The sequence below is a fragment of the Leiobunum rupestre genome, chromosome 6, assembly GCF_980474605.1.
Source record: "Leiobunum rupestre chromosome 6, qqLeiRupe1.1.hap1, whole genome shotgun sequence".
Lineage (NCBI taxonomy): Eukaryota > Metazoa > Arthropoda > Arachnida > Opiliones > Sclerosomatidae > Leiobunum > Leiobunum rupestre.
This window is the reverse complement of record NC_143389.1, coordinates 49675062-49692030: the sequence shown is the minus strand read 5'-3', so window position 1 is coordinate 49692030 and position 16969 is coordinate 49675062. Positions and strand designations below refer to the sequence as shown.

The window sequence follows — 16969 nt, the reverse complement described above, 5'->3', positions numbered from 1 at the left end:
TGTAAATTTCTATAGGCCTCACAGATAAGTAGATAGGGGAGCTCTAGCTCCGTGGAGTCCGTGGGGAGTCCGACTAATATTCGGAGAGCTGAAATAGTGGCGGTCAGTATACATTATACATATGCCTCAAAGAGAGAAAAAATTCAACTTTTTATTTAATTCTCGAAATTTTCCCTCTTTTTACACAGCTAACGATATAATTTTAGGGAGTCCCGTGGACTCTTTACCCCCTTCTACAGACATTTTTTTAGGAGTCCCGTGATTTTTTTCATGGGTTTTTGACGCGTGGACTGCCGCTATTTACAAGTCTGAAAATTACCCCAATTTCGAGGGCGGGGTTTCATGCGTTCAGCAGCTACTGATGAAACCAAAGACTATATAGTCTTATAGTCTTTGGATGAAACCGCACTCACCCTGTAGACTTTATTGTTTCAAGATAGGTAACTTTTATCATGGGCCAATGCAAATTTTCAAATGAGTCTTGTAATGAATTTATTATTTCCACTAGGATCATGTAATAATAAATAAATTCATTTCAGTCTGTAGTTTTAACTTTTAACTCTATTAGGCTTATGCGGTTTGGTGTTTTAGGCTTTCGGTTGTTACCATGTTACCATAGTCTCCATTTTCATTTAAAAGAAAAACAAGTTTAGGATCATGGATGGTTGATAATTTTTGTAGCTTTCATGAAAAAATTATGCTTTCTGTCCAAAAGAATATATTCCGATATAGTTTGTCTTAAATTCAGTGGCCGTTTAGTTTTATTATAATTTATTGAAAGCTGAAATTTTAATAGACTGAAGTGGTAGATAGTAGTTCATTTTCTATTAGTATTTAAAAAATAATCGGGCCTTGGTCAAGTTGGTTGCTTACTTGCTTTGCCCTGTGTTCACTATTTGCGTTCCAGTAGTCTCGATTTGTCATGTTATAGAAATTTTTAACGTGATGCTTCAAAAATGTACGTGATGACACACCCATTATTACCCAATTACAACGATTAGCTTTTCATTGACCTTTTTTGAGACAACATTACAATGATGTCTCGTTCATTACAACCAAGCCAACAAAAACTCGCAGAGAAACTGACAATATTAAATGACCGTGGGTTTGGTATGCTAACGCGTATTTACAACATTAAAAAAGCATGTGGTGATAGCAAGTCCAAGCCATCCTTTTTATCTGACAAAAGCTTAGAATCTGCCATCAAACATGTCATTAGAAGGTTTCCTAATGTTGATTCTAGAGGAACGAGTGTAAGTAATTAATTATTTTTACTCTTTTATATGACTTTTGATGTTCCAAATAATACATAGAGCCAACTAAATGCAGTTTATGGTATCAGACAAGATATCATGAAATCACTTTCTCTTTATTACTACACATTTGTTGATCTATTAGATTTTAAGGTATGATATAAAGTAATCCTAATCCAAAGATAAATTAATTAATAATATCATACATATCAGGATCATGTTTGTGAGCTCTTAACTACCATGGATGCTTGTCAAGTGCAGTTAGATATTGTAATAATTACTTTCATTTTGGTAGTAGTTTATTATCCAATTATAACATTTTAAATTTCCTTTTTAGTCTGTTAATTTTGATTTGACAAAGGGCTATTTGGACCTAACTGTTACCTATGTTTCTTTGATGATCCTTTTATCACAAGTAGAAGATAGAAAAGCAGTTTTAGGACTTTTTAATACTGCTCATGAAATGACTCATGGACAAAGGTAGGTATCCGATTATGTGACTGTACAAGTAATCTATAGAATTTGACAAATCATATCTTATACAGCGATAGTAGCTTTCCACGCCTTGGACAACTGATAGTTGACTATGATCCACCTATGAAAAAACTTTCTGAAGAATTTATACCTCATGCCAAATTGTTATACCAAGCAATTATGTCACTACAACAAGTTTTTCCACGACGAAACGTAACTGCCGATGACTGGAGGAAAGGGCAAATGCTTAGTTTAGTAGCTAATCCAGCCCAAATGCTCAATCCAGCACAGACTGATACGGTATATTGTCTTAATTTCATCATTGTAGTTTCTATAGCCACTAAATTTGGTTGTTTATGTAGATATCGTGCGAGTATTTGTCATTGGAAGCTATGGAAAGGTGGATTATATGTACGTGTTTTTACAATTACCTGTTTGATTTTGCTGTTTTATGCTAATATTGGGAGTTTTATTCCTAATAGTTGGTTTAATGTTGATCCATCAGTCACTGTCGCAACCGCAAGCTGCAGATTTGTTTTCCAAAGCGTTGAGTGGTGGTTGGGTCGTCACTCTTTTCCGAGACGAAGTCATTCTAATTCATTCCTATATTCAACAGTTTTTTGAGGGAATCAAAGGGTAACAAATATAATTGTATTAATTGTGTCTTGGAACTCGCTAATTGTAAAATTTTTTTTGAACAGGTACAATAAAAAGTCTGCTGAAATAAAAGAATCCTATAATTATGTTCTACAAACTGCGTAAGTGTCATCCTATTCTTTACAATTTTCGTATAAAATATTTTGGGAAAATTAAAGTACAGCTGCCTTATTTTTTTCGGCGGATACGATAGAATTTAACAAGGAGATTTAGAGGGTATTTTTTTTGGCCGCAAATAAAGCCTTTTTATTTAGAACTTTTACGTTTTTTATTGCAATTCTTTCTGTTGTGAATTACCCGACACCACACTCTTTTTAAAAATTTTGCTAGAAATCATAAATATTGTTTGAAAAATGACGTAGGCACCGATCGGAGCAACATAATAAAATGAAGCATAGTACAGATTGACAGAAGAACCCTCTCATGCTGCCCCAAACTTATATTATATCGTTAGTCCATCTGGAATCGTAACTAGTGAAATCATATCTACTGAAATTTTTAAGAATAGCCTTTATGGCCCCATTAATTGAGAAGGAAAAGTACAGTTTCAAAGCATTTAATAACCCGAAGCAAAACAATAGTAACTAAACGAATGTGGGGTGGCGGAGTGGTTAGCACTTTCGCCTCGCAGCAAGAGGAGCCGTGTTTGATTCCAGCTTATGGCACTGGGTGAAAATCTCGGAACCACTTCTTCTGCGTAGAGTTTGCAAGTTCTCTCCCCACTGGTTCAAGGGGTTTCCCCCAATTTCTTTGGTTTCCCCTTTCCGTAAAAACTTTGAGAGGTTAATGGTAATAGTGAGTGTAGGGAGCTGTTGGCTCACATGGCATGAAGTGCTTTCCACCACCCTCCTACGCATTGTAACCCGACCACCTGCTTAAGGCATTATAAGTTGCTCGATGACTTGGGCCTAATGTGGTGCCTTTGGTATTAGCCTAGCTGATTATTATTAACTGTGGTGTCGGCAAACACACCATGAAAAGAATTACAACCAAAAATGTGAAAAATCCCAAAATTTTCAAAACGTTTAAATTAATTTAAAAAATTAAATCTTAAATAAATATACCCACTATCTGCATGACAAGATCTACAAGGATAAAGCCAAAAAATAAAATAAACAATAATGCTGTTGTAGTTTACTTCACCCAATATTGTTGCTAAACTTTGTTCATATATTAGGACACTCTTACATCGAGAAAGAAGAAAATTTTTGAGGACTGCTTTGAAAGAATTGGGTTTAATTTTGACTGATCAACCTGGTCTTTTAGGTCCTAAAGTGTGTATTCATTGCTTCGCCATCAACTTCTTTATTATTACGTTAAATGTCTCTAAATTGATATAGGCTTTATTGGTGTTCATGGGACTGGCTCTCGCGAGAGATGAAATTCATTGGTTACTCCGCCATTCTGAAAATCTACCACCGAGGCAAACAAAGGGAAGAAGTCAAGTTGAAGATCTAATTGATAGACAGTTGCCGGAGCTTCTATTCCATATCGAAGAATTACGATGTGAGTTTAGCAATTTTTATCATTATCTAGCCATCATCCAATGATTTTAAACATCCTTTTTGTAACGTTTCAGCCTTAGTCAGAAAGTACAACCAAGTTATCCAAAGATATTACATTCAGTATTTGTATGGATATGACGCTTTGATGTTAAACGAGTTGATTCAGAATGTTTCTGTTATGCCTGAAGATGACTCGGACATCTTGTCTTCGATTTACAATACTGTAGCTAATTTAAGCGTAAAGCAAAGTAAGTTCATTATTACATTTATAAAGAATGAGTATTTTACTTAATCACATTTTCATTATTTGTAGTTGAGGAAAATGAAGTTTTTGATTTTCGTGGATTGAGACTGGACTGGTTTCGTTTGCAGGTAATATAATCTCTAAAATTATCTCCGTTGGTGAGCTTTGATGTTGCTTCTTGTCTTATTGTTGATGTATTAACTCTTTTATCCGCTTCATTTTTGAGGGCTTAATGGTACGCTTCTTACTCTCTCCTATTCTCTAACTCAATTCTAAGGCAGTTGCGATACTTCTTTTTGTGTGATGGTGTACTTGTAATTTGTGTAGCATGGTTCAGGGTATACCTGTATCAGTGTATAAACTCTAGACCAATTCATAAGGGCTTAAATGTTGCAATTGTCTTTGAATATATTTTGGTTTTAAAATATTTATACATTTCAAGTTAATTGTTTTAAATGTTTTACTAGGCATACACGAGTGTCAGTAAATATTCCCTCAATCTTCACGATCATCGGAATTTGGCAATAATGATGAATACGATAGTCTTCCACACAAAAATGGTTGACTATTTGGATCAAATGTTGACTGAAACCTCAGAGCTGTCAATTTTTTGGTAATTTTTGTAAAATAAAATTAATGACCTGACCGTTAGAGTTTGAACCACATTTTCTTCATCAGTTTTTTCAGCAAACAGTTTGAAGAACAATTCCATATGTGCCTGGAATTTCCCGCCCAAACCCGCTACATTGTGGCATTTCCATTAATATGCGCTCATTTTATGAGTTGCACCCATGAACTCTGCCCTGAAGAGGTAAATATGGCGACATTAAACCACCAACACTCTGCTTTCCACCTAAAATCCAAGCTTTGTTCCCCGCAGAGGCATCATATCGGTGACCGAAGTTTAACCATGGTTAACGCTTTCTTGGAGGAAATGTCCAAAGAAGCAAAAAACATCATCACAACAATATGTGATGAGCAGTGCATGATGAGTGACAAAGTAATTTATCTCAAATCATTTCTCTGTATCATTTTAATTCTTAATTATATTGAACATTCTTCACAGCTCTTACCAAAGCACTGTGCGCCGCAAATTGCCAGTGTTGTAAATAAAAAGAAGAGGGATAAGAAGAATAAAGTAATCCAGGAACCAGATAAACCAGGGCTTGAAAGTTACCGTAGATCTAGAGAAGAGCTTACGACGTATGACTTGAATCTTTTTTTTAGTGTATTCTGTCACTATATTCGTTATTACGTTTCTTTCTCGCAGGATGGACAAGTTACACATGGCGTTGACTGAACTCTGCCATGCTATCAATTATTGTAATACGATTCACGTTTGGGACCACACTTTTGCCCCTCGGGAATATTTAACACAGCATTTAGAGAGCCGATTTAACAAGTAATCAATTTCTATGCTAAATATACTCGTGATTCTATACTTAATGTGTAATGTATCTTGACTAGAGCATTAGTTGGAATGGTCATGTACAACCCAGAAAACAATGAAATTGCCAAACCCTCTGAACTTTTAACAAGTGTCAGGTCCTATATGAATGTTCTACAGAGTATAGAAAATTATGGTAAACTTCATTCGTCATTGATTGTCTACGACGGACGATTTGATAACCATATTAAATTTTGACAGTACACATTGATGTCACTCGAGTATTCAACAATGTGTTACTTCAGCAAACTCAAGCCCAGGACAGTCACGGAGAGAAAACGATAACCGCTTTGTACACCAATTGGTATTCTGAGGTTTTACTCAGACGAGTTAGCAGTGGCCATATTTGCTACTCTCGTAACCATTGTGCTTTTATTACGCTGATTTCAGAGGCTCAAATGCCATTCAGTGCTGAAGAATACTCTGATATCAATGGTAAGGGAATTTATTAACGGCAGGGTTGCCACACATCAGGGAAAAGTCGAGGAATTTAAAAGTTTGTAAAAATTCTGGGAACTTAAAATTGGGCATAAAAGGTCAGGGAATTTTAAGAATTTGTAAAAACTCAGGGAAAAGTCAGAGGATAAAATTTTATCTTGACACTTTTTGAAGGTAATTTCACTTTAGATCTATGACATATTCTATAATTATCATTTATTTCCGTGAAAGTTGTCTAATTTTTTCAACATTGCAATAACCTTTTTTTTAATTTAAGTGTACATATTTATTAACTTCTGATAAAAGTAAAATATAAAATAGAAATTTTGACCTTAGGAAGTCAGTGAAAATCTCTTTAAATAGTCAGGGAAATAGAATCTAAAAATTTTTTGGCAACTCTGAATGGTTATTTTCAAAATAAAGAGGAATAATATATATTTTTATTCAGAATTAAGGGCACTCGCTGAATTAATTGGTCCTTATGGAATGAAATATTTAAATGAAAGTCTGATGTGGTACATTACTAGTCAAGTCACAGAATTAAAAGTACGTCTATTTCATTTCAAATTATTTTGAGTATTTCCACTGTTTTTTATGCCTTAATTTCTTTAACTTAGAAACTGGTGTTAATGAATAAGGATCTTCTGAATACGTTGCGTTCTAATTACGACAAACCAGAACTAATGAGGGAGTTATTTAAAAGGCTTTTGCGTAAGATATTTTTAATATTATTAATACCCAATGCTAGAAGCTTAGTGAGATTAATACTTCTTATTCGTTTACATGTGATAATTTTCTTTTGACTTTTTAAGCTTGCACTACTCTTCTTCGACTAATTTTATTATTCTCTAACAATTTTTTTTTCTCAGTCTAGAATACCTATTAAATTAAATTTACTAAAATTACTAAAAGTAGCCTAACTTTTGCATATATATTTCTGTTTTTGCTTTCGATATTTGTCTTCAGGACCTAAAACGGCTCAAAGTAAGACGCTTGTTTTTCTCTTCATTTCTTTCTCTATCACTTAAATCTTAAATTCCGTTCTTTTAATGCATGTTAATAAGATTAAGTAAATGAATAAATTAATTGTTAACATTTTAAACTTAAAACTAAACCAGTTATATAATATTACAGATGTAGATAATGTTCTCCAACGAATGACTATCATTGGAGTCATTTTAGGTTTTCGTTCACTGGCCCAAGATGCACTCAATGACGTAAGTTTTCATGTTGATCAAATTGTGACTTTTCAGGCTAATTACTGGTTTGTTACCATTCAGGTTCTAAGCGACAGAATTCCATTTCTATTAAGTTCCGTGACTGACTTTAAGCACAACGTTCCCAATGGTGACTCCATGGTAGGTTTAGTTTAATAATACCACACTACTGTCTTTATTTAACGTTGTTTTTTCTCATTTCCTTTGGGGTTGGTTTCTCTATTATTTCTTCATTTTCACTATCTTTTTCTACTCGTTTTTCCAACTTTTAATAATTAAAATATAGTTGGAAAATGTTCGGCATCAGGTTAGACTTTGTTTTCAAGAGAAATTTTGTTTTATTTTCGAATTTGTCTGATACGTTGTAACTAACAAACAAATATGTCTTTGCTTAAGTGTTTTTATTTGCTTAATTTAATTACTTATTCATTAACTTGTATAAATAGTAATGGTTGCGTTGCTTTTTATGATGAAATGTGACTAGATTTTGGTGAATTTTTAATAAAATTATTGTTTTCTAAACAGGTTGTTAGTGAAATGGCTTCAGCCGCTGGTTTGCCTTGCAAAGTTGATCCTGCCTTAGTTGCAGCTCTTCGGTCCCAAAAAGCTGGTAAGTGTTCTTTTATTTTGGATTTTTATTTGCAAGATATTATTATTGTCATAAGTAATATAATATACATAAGTATGACACTTCCTATTCTCACAATGTTAACTTCTTTAATGATAGTCTGTTTCGCCAATGACCATGTAAATCATTATGTGGCTAAAGACTGACAAAGCTACTGACTATTGAATTTACGATTATATTAGTTATTCTCAAATTAACGACTTGAACGCGTTTTCGCCCATATTTATAGCCATCAAACTATTTTGCCAGTAATTTCTCCAGCAGAGTGAGAAAAAAGGGGCGAGTTTGGGTTACGTGACTTCCGACTTCGCAATCGCTCTGCGATTAACCCAAATGGTTCAGTGCCATACTTAAGTTATAATGTTACTTATGTTATTGTCTATAATATATTTTTTTAAACAGAACTTGGAGAGGACGAATATCAGATAACTTGCCTTTTGATGGTTTTTGTTGCCGTTTCTCTACCTAAACTAGCCCGAAATGAGGGTTCCTACTATAAAGCAGCCTTAGAAGGTTGGTATAAACTTTAAATATATTTTTTTAAATGGGGAATTAAAATTGAAACCTTGTCCATGAAGACCAAAATTCTATATGTTTTTCAACCATCAATCCCTGTTGAATATAGGTGTGTAGAGATTTCACCAATAAACTCCACACCAATACTCATTTTTTAGTACAGGGTTAACCTGTCTATTAATTTTGTTTTGGTATTACATATTGTGTAGTGGTTTGACCTTTTTGGCAGCCTCAGTAAATGGGCCTGTCAAACTTGTTATCATATCTTTATAGCTTGAATGTTTCTTTGTGCTGTTGATAGCATCCTTTGAAATATGGTACCTGGACTGGCGTCAATTTTTTCAGAATTTCTTTCTAACCTCTTATATCCATTAAATTGATTGGTTTTTGAAACCATCGGTTGATCTCTTGCTCCAAATAGTTATTGAACCTAATTTTATACATGTCAAACAAATTTAATCATTTTTAAGGTCACACAAACAATATTCACTGCCTTGCTCTCGCCGTAAATGGGATCGCCGGAGCGCTATTTACAATATGCGGTCATGGGGACACTGAGGAAAGGCTGAAAGAGTTTCTGGCCCTTGCTTCATCCAGTTTGTTACGTTTAGGCCAAGAAACGGACAGAGAAGCGGTGCGTAACCGCGAGTCGGTTTATTTACTACTAGATTTGATTGTGCAGGAATCACCTTTCCTGACAATGGACCTATTAGAGTCTTGCTTTCCATACGCGCTTCTTCGAAATGCCTACCATGCAGTTTATCGGCCAGATAATGTGTTATTGACGTAGAAATGTCGCTTTATCTAAAAACAGAATTTTTCAACCTAGGAAATTTAAGTAGTATTTATGGCTCAATATATCTTGGAAATATCATTTATAGTAATGTTATTTACCAGATATTTTAACCAGATTTAAACATAATTTAAAAAAAAGTTTCGTTCTCCGAGAACTTCTGTAATTATAAGTTTTTAACAACTATATGAATCTATTTGAAATTTATTTGATGTAATTTTACGTATATAAATTTACTTGTAATTTTGGGCTTTGGCTTTGAGACTAAATGGAATCTGATCAATCCAAGGACAAGCTAAAAAGTAATACCCTAAAATGAATGATTTCCATTTAAGACTCTTATTGCGATTTTCTTTTTGAATGTCATAATTTTCAAATTATATTAATTACTAATTAGCATTTATATATTGGGTGTAAAGTATGTATTATTCATTTTGTACATCACACAAACATTTTAAATAGCCCAGTTTATTTAGATTTTTGTTTTGAAACAAAGTAAAAAAATATTAAAAAGATAATAAAATATCATCAGCCATACTTTTTATTTGTGCGTATTTTATAACTATGCTAGAAATTATAGATTTATTATTATTATTTTATTTGTTTTGGAATGACACCAATGTCTTTTCTTACCTGTTTAGTATTTTGCATTTGCAAGTTATGCAAAAAAAAACTTTTTCTGTGCAATTTTTAAAGTCACCAAAACCCCTTTATTTAGATAGTGGAATAAAAGAGGATGAAAAGGTTCTTTGATATTTTTAATAATATACAGTTAGAAAAATGTTTATTGTTTTTTTTTGTTTGTGGAGAACATTAATGTGAACAAAACAGAATCTTATAAGTGTATGTACCCTTCCATGGTGTTCAAAAATAATTAAAAAAACGGAATTCATACATTGGTGTTTACATTTTTACAAATAACCTTAGTTATTAGTGGCATACGTTTATAACACAACTGTGTCAGTTTCTTGTCATCCGCGTGTTAAATTTTTGCTATGGGTTCTAAAACTTCCTATTTGCCTAGGGGGAAATATTAAATTTTTTATTTTACATAGAGCCACCTAGTAGTAGATGTGAATTCCCCACCTGACCACGGTGTGACGGTGAGTTCAATTTCGTCATGCTGCACATATTTACGGTCACGCGAATTTCGATACCCCCACCCGACCACGTTGAGTTCAATTTCATCATGCTGTACATATTTATGGTCACGCGATTTTCTATAACACCCCCCCCCCCCCCCGACCATGTTGAGTTCAATTTCGTCGAGTTCGACATTTTTTACTAATTTATGGTAACTTGAATTGGTAGCTCGAAAATTGGATGTCCATTGTTTACAGAATATTAGGACATATTTTTGGGTCGGATACCCGAACTCGTAACTCGATTCAGAGTATCAAAAATTTACATATTTGGATACTCGAATAAGACGCCTTGTTGGTTTCGCTGGCTTATTATTTTTCCCATCATGTTCGGGTACTCGACTATTCGACGAATATTTTACAAAATTTTGTGTTTCCGCCGCCATAATTTCAACGCGATGCTCTGATATTACTACATGTATATGGCTTTCTTCTCCTTGAGTTCGGATGGCGTTTTGGCGGTTACGGCGCCGTTAGGCTTATGTTACTTAGTGTTTAATAATACAGTTAATCAGTCAACTTATCTATGAATTGTTAAAGGGCAACGCCAGTGACCATGCAGGGGGGTAGATTATCTAATAGATTTAAAAGAACGACTGCGCATGCGCTATCTGCCATAAAAAAAAGCAGAACCATATATTTGCCGAATTTATTTTGTATAAATGCGCCTCTCGCGGTTTTTCTGCAAAATCCATGCATTCGTTAGTCGCGAAAATGGCCGAGGAAAGTTAAGTTTCCGCGCTTACCGACAAATCGGATCCTTTATATAAAAGAAATGTAATAAAACAAAAATAAATATTCTGTCGGGGTATACACTCTTTCACGACAATCTCCTGTGTGGCGGCCACCACGGCCGTACTACCAGTACTACATATGCCTCCACTTTTGAAATTTCTTTCCCCTAACGGGTCCCCTCCTCAGGTGGTCAAGCTATGGATTCCCCCAATCAATTTTGATCAAATTATTTCCATTTTATCAATTTTGATAAAACTAATTTACTAAAATCAATTTTGATCAAATTATTTCCATTTTATCAATTTTGATAAAACTAGTTTACTAAAATCAATTTTGATCAAATTATTTCCATTTTATCAATTTTGATCAAATTATTTCCATTTTATCAATTTTGATAAAACTAGTTTACTAAAATCAATTTTGATCAAATTATTTCCATTTTATCAATTTTGATAAAACTAGTTTACTAAAATCAATTTTGATCAAATTATTTCCATTTTATCAATTTTGATCAAATTATTTCCATTTTATCAATTTTGATCAAATTATTTCAATTTTATCAATTTTGATAAAACTAATTTACTAAAATCAATTTTCATCAAATTATTTCCATTTTATCAATTTTGATAAAACTAATTTACTAAAATCAATTTTCATCAAATTATTTCCATTTTATCAATTTTGATAAAACTAATTTACTAAAATCAATTTTGATCAAATTATTTCCATTTTATCAATTTTGATAAAACTAATTTACTAAAATCAATTTTGATCAAATTATTTCCATTTTATCAATTTTGATAAAACTAATTTACTAAAATCAATTTTGATCAAATTATTTCCATTTTATCAATTTTGATAAAACTAATTTACTAAAATCAATTTTGATCAAATTATTTCCATTTTGTCAATTTTGATAAAACTAATTTACTAAAATCAATTTTGATCAAATTATTTCCATTTTATCAATTTTGATAAAACTAATTTACTAAAATCAATTTTGATCAAATTATTTCCATTTTATCAATTTTGATAAAACTAATTTACTAAAATCAATTTTGATCAAATTATTTCCATTTTATCAATTTTGATAAAACTAATTTACTAAAATCAATTTGATGATAAAATGGTCAATATTACATTTTTTAAACGTTATCTTTCGCATTTCTCCATTTTATTGATTCTGATCAATTTTTAATCACATTGATCAAATTGATCAAATTTTATCCAAAATTTGATAAAATATATCAGTTTTATCATATGTAACATAATCACTCATAAGTATGCCATAAAAGCAATTTCGTTAATGAAACCTTGTTCACGGGATATGACGTAAATTACGTCACTTACAATTCCGTGACGAAATACGCGTCATCAACTTTACTGATTGGAAACGGAAGTTAGTGAGAATTCCTCGCGCGTTTCTGGCTTTGCCCATGTCAAGTTGAGTTCGTGCCTCGCGATCACATGATTTCATTTCCATGGTAACCTTTTCAATAGAGCAAGGATTATAAGCATTTTTGCATTTTTGAGTAATTATTTTACATATGGTTTTATCTAGTTATACCCGATTTTAGGCAATAAATCAAAGTTAATCAAATTATACCAATTTTGACCAATTTTAATTAAAATTATTAATTTTGATCAAATTCAAAACAACTTAATTCCATTTTATTAATTTTGTTACAATTCATTTATTGTTATAATTCATTTATTATCGTCGATTTGGCGATATGTTGGCAAATACAACTTTTTTATCTTTATATTTCGCTTTTTAGTTCCACATCTATATGTATATATAGAGTGGGACTATTCGGCTGCCCCATGGCAAAACCTTCTAACCACCAAATTTTTGAAAAATTAGATTTTTAGGCATCAGTATTACTAAGGCTTGTACAAGAGAACTGTAAAAGTTTCAGGTAAAAGTCATAAATATTTAAAGGAAAAGTCCAGGTTGGGTAAAACTTGGGTCTATTTGAAAGATCATGTTTAAATATACTGAAAAATATCAGTCGCAAAATTGTATCTTTTTTTAATGACGAGAAATTAATTTTTAAACGAGCGAAATTTACCGCCAAGCGAGCTGCCATTTTCTTTCGCCTTCCCTCCACAGACCGCACGCGGAGAAAGCGCGCGCGGGGAACAGAGCGCTGTTAAAACCTGTTATAGCGCGGGCAGCGCGTGATTAAAGTCCTAAAACCTCACCCCGAAACAAAAAATGGCAGATCGCTTGGCGGTAAATTTCGCTCGTTTAAAAATTAATTTCTCGTCATTAAAAAAAGATACAATTTTACGACTGATATTTTTGAGTTTATTTAAACATGATCTTTCAAATAGACCCAAGTTTTACCAAACCTGGACTTTTCCTTTAACTATTTATGACTTAAGAAATGGTTTTGGATTTTATAATTTTCGCATTAAAAACCACGTTAAAATCTTATAACTTAGGTTTTGAAAAAGTCAAATATCTCAAAATTACGATCGTGTTGGTTAATAGGTTTTGCCATGGGACAGCCGCATTGTTTTCGTTAGAATGTTGTGAAGTGTCGGCGTCGTCGTCCTCTTCGTCGTCCTCGTCGTCGTCCACATTTGCAACATCTTCCATATCTTTTGAACGGGGTGACATAACCCCGCCGTGTTTTCTAAGAATGCTTAACATGGTTTCCACTATCTGCACAACCAAGTTTCACGGGTTAAATTTAGTTAGCGGCGCTTTGCCAGCCCCTTCTATCCGACCCCCCTTAGGCACATTTAAAACAAAATACGCAGTCTTATAATTTTGGATACGATTGACTTTTAAATTCCGTTTAAGTTTTAATCTATATAACCGCTATACCTCTACAATGTGCGCAAAAGCCCCCCTTTTCCGATTGTGGCCGTTGATTTACGCACGCTGATAATTACCCAACTGAGTGACTTAAAAATTTAATTTCTTTTTTAAATTACGTATTTACTTTAGCTCTAATGGTTTGCCAGGTTTCGGTGACCTAGAAAAATTAGGGGCCCATGGGCGCCGCATAAACCACATTACCGCTGACGTTCGTTTTTGCCTTACGCAGAGTGCGTAACTTACTTATCGAAGCCGTGTATGGCCAGAAGATATAAATAAGTGTGACACTTAGAGTGCGTGATTTACGTATCGAAGCCGCGTATGACCAGAAGTAACAAATAAGTGTGACACTTACTTATTGAAGCCGCATATGGCCAGAAGTAACAAATAAGTGTGACACTTACTTATCGAAGCCGCGTATGGCCAGAAGTAACAAATAAGTGGGACACTCTATTCGGGTGCGATTTGAGATATAACTTTGAAACTGGATGTAGTTATTAGGATGGTCATTGCGGATATTTTACCAGACTTAATTTTAATTTAACCAAAGCTCAGCTTGTTTTGGCCTAATTTTAACGCTATTCGGGTGCGATTTGAGATATAACTTTGAAACTGAATGTAGTTATTAGGATGGTCATTGCGGATATTTTACCAGACTTCATTTTAATTTAACCAAGGCTTAAATTTTTCTGGCCCAATTTTAACGCTATTCGCGTGCGATTTGAGATATTACTTTGAAACTGAATGTAGTTATTAGTAACGTCTAACGTTATGCTTAAGCCTTTTAACACGCGCCAAGGCTTAGAGAATAATTAATTAATTCATCCATGTGGAACTAATATTACGGCCTTGGCCGACTTGTTTCCATTTTTACCGATTCTGATCAATTTTTTCATTATTTGACCAAATTGACCAGAATTCATCAAAATATCATAAATTAATTTCAGTTGTCAATTTTGATCTATTTTTTTGGTTTTGAAATATTCAATTTTTTTTTTTTTTAGAAGTGCTCAGATTCCCATGCTATTTTCAATAGGAAAAATGGAAAATAGACGTACTGTGTTGTCAAAAACATTTTGGGTTGCCATGGAAAAACTAATGCCCATTGCAACTTTTCCCTTAGTGAAATTTCATGTTACCATAAGGTCTACCTACCCACCTAGTTTCAACAAAATCGGTGGTAATCACCTCGGGTAGTCTCCTTGTCAGTTCTTTTCTCCATGATAAATAAATTAAGCTAAGCCTAAAATCCTGGGTTCGTTTGTGGTGAGCCAAGGATCCTATATATGTTTTCAGATACTCGGTACCCGACTCGATTGCCTAAAACCACTACAGAATAATGGTTCAGGAGTAAGGCCAAGGACAGTTTCTATATATATATATATTATATTAAGTTATGGAATATAATTATAATTATAATTATATTGTTATAGAATATAATTATATAGCGATGGAATATAATTATATAGTTATAGAATATAATTATATAGTTATAGAATATAATTATATAGCGATGGAATATAATTATATAGTTATAGAATATAATTCTATAGTTATAGAATATAATTATATAGTTATAGAATATAATTCTATAGTTATAGAATATAATTCTATAGTTATAGAATATAATTCTATAGTTATAGAATATAATTCTATAGTTATAGAATATAATTCTATAGTTATAGAATATAATTATAAAGTTATAGAATATAATTCTATAGTTATAGAATATAATTCTATAGTTATAGAATATAATTCTATAGTTATAGAATATAATTCTATAGTTATAGAATATAATTATATAGTTATAGAATATAATTCTATAGTTATAGAATATAATTCTATAGTTATAGAATATAATTCTATAGTTATAGAATATAATTCTATAGTTATAGAATATAATTCTATAGTTATAGAATATAATTATATAGTTATAGAATATAATTCTATAGTTATAGAATATAATTCTATAGTTATAGAATATAATTCTATAGTTATAGAATATAATTCTATAGTTATAGAATATAATTCTATAGTTATAGAATATAATTCTATAGTTATAGAATATAATTACTTTCTCGCGAACTATCAATCAATCTTAATTCAAACTCTTACTTTACACGACGTTTCTTCAAGTAATAATAATTATAATATGACCTGGACTAACCAGGCGGACAAATCTATGCAAGCTAGACTCGACCGTTTGTATGTATCCCCATCGCTTGTACCATTTATACAGGAGGTGAGGGTCCTACACGGAGGGTCGCAATCAGATCACAAACCGGTCATACTGACCTTAAAATTCCCTACCAACGATCAAAAATTTAAAAATGTATCAGATATATGGGCTTTCAATAATTCTTTATTAAACGACAGCCCATTCACACGTCTTTTTAATCAATTTCTCGAGAATGAAACGAAATCGTTCCCCGGTTTCTGCGAAAATTGCATAAATTGGTGGGATGTTTTTAAATCCAAAATTAAAACATTTGTTAAGGAATACTCTTTTAAATCAAGTAAAAACATCGATAACGAAATCTCCAAACTACAAAATAAATTACTAGATCCCAATCTGTCTGATGCCGACAGTAAAATTTTAGAAACTCACCTACACTCTCTCGAAACCAAAAAGTCAGAAGCCAGCATCATACGGTGCAAAATTAATCACCAAGTCCTCACTAACACCCCTTCTAAATACCTTTTCAACCTAGAATATTCTAAAAAAAGCATAAATTCAATTAAATCAATAAGAAAATCTAACGGTGATCAAACTTCGAATGATTTAGAATTATTCCAGGAAGCCACAAAATTCTACTCAAAATTATATGAAAAATCAACAATCGACCCTAACAAAATTCCTAATTACGTTAAAATTCTTCCCCAACTAAATGACCAAAACCGAATATATAGCAACAGTAATTTGAGTATCGAAGTAATAGATAAAGTAGTTAAGACCTTAAGTCTAAATAAATCACCGGGATCAGATGGCATTACAAACGAACTACTGCAATTTATATGGCCCACAATTCGAGAAATTTTCTATACAGTATTTCAAGCGTCTATGCTCTACAACACACTTCCCCAAAGTTT

The 16969-nt window shown here is 32.6% G+C and overlaps 1 protein-coding gene across 4 annotated transcripts; it reads left to right on the top strand.

The window, feature by feature from the left end:
* Positions 1–677: 677 nt before the first annotated feature.
* Hem (Nck associated protein 1 Hem) lies at positions 678–10066 on the top strand. Of its 4 annotated transcripts, none has more exons than XM_090177366.1 (27): positions 678–1253; positions 1314–1406; positions 1467–1523; positions 1591–1733; positions 1799–2027; positions 2090–2138; positions 2210–2363; positions 2429–2485; positions 3562–3658; positions 3725–3890; positions 3964–4137; positions 4203–4261; positions 4601–4746; positions 4812–4944; positions 5014–5133; positions 5200–5336; positions 5404–5535; positions 5601–5716; positions 5782–6015; positions 6467–6564; positions 6636–6729; positions 6985–7002; positions 7153–7235; positions 7299–7376; positions 7761–7845; positions 8266–8376; positions 8850–10066. In XM_090177366.1, exons 1-27 carry the CDS (start codon positions 1035–1037, stop codon positions 9167–9169), a joined length of 3402 nt encoding a protein of 1133 aa, XP_090033492.1. In that variant the 5' UTR covers positions 678–1034; the 3' UTR covers positions 9170–10066. The 4 variants fall into 4 exon arrangements, with proteins under 4 accessions (XP_090033492.1, XP_090033491.1, XP_090033494.1 ...); XM_090177365.1 differs by having other exon boundaries at positions 4999–5133; XM_090177368.1 differs by lacking the exon at positions 6985–7002.
* Positions 10067–16969: the final 6903 nt, after the last annotated feature.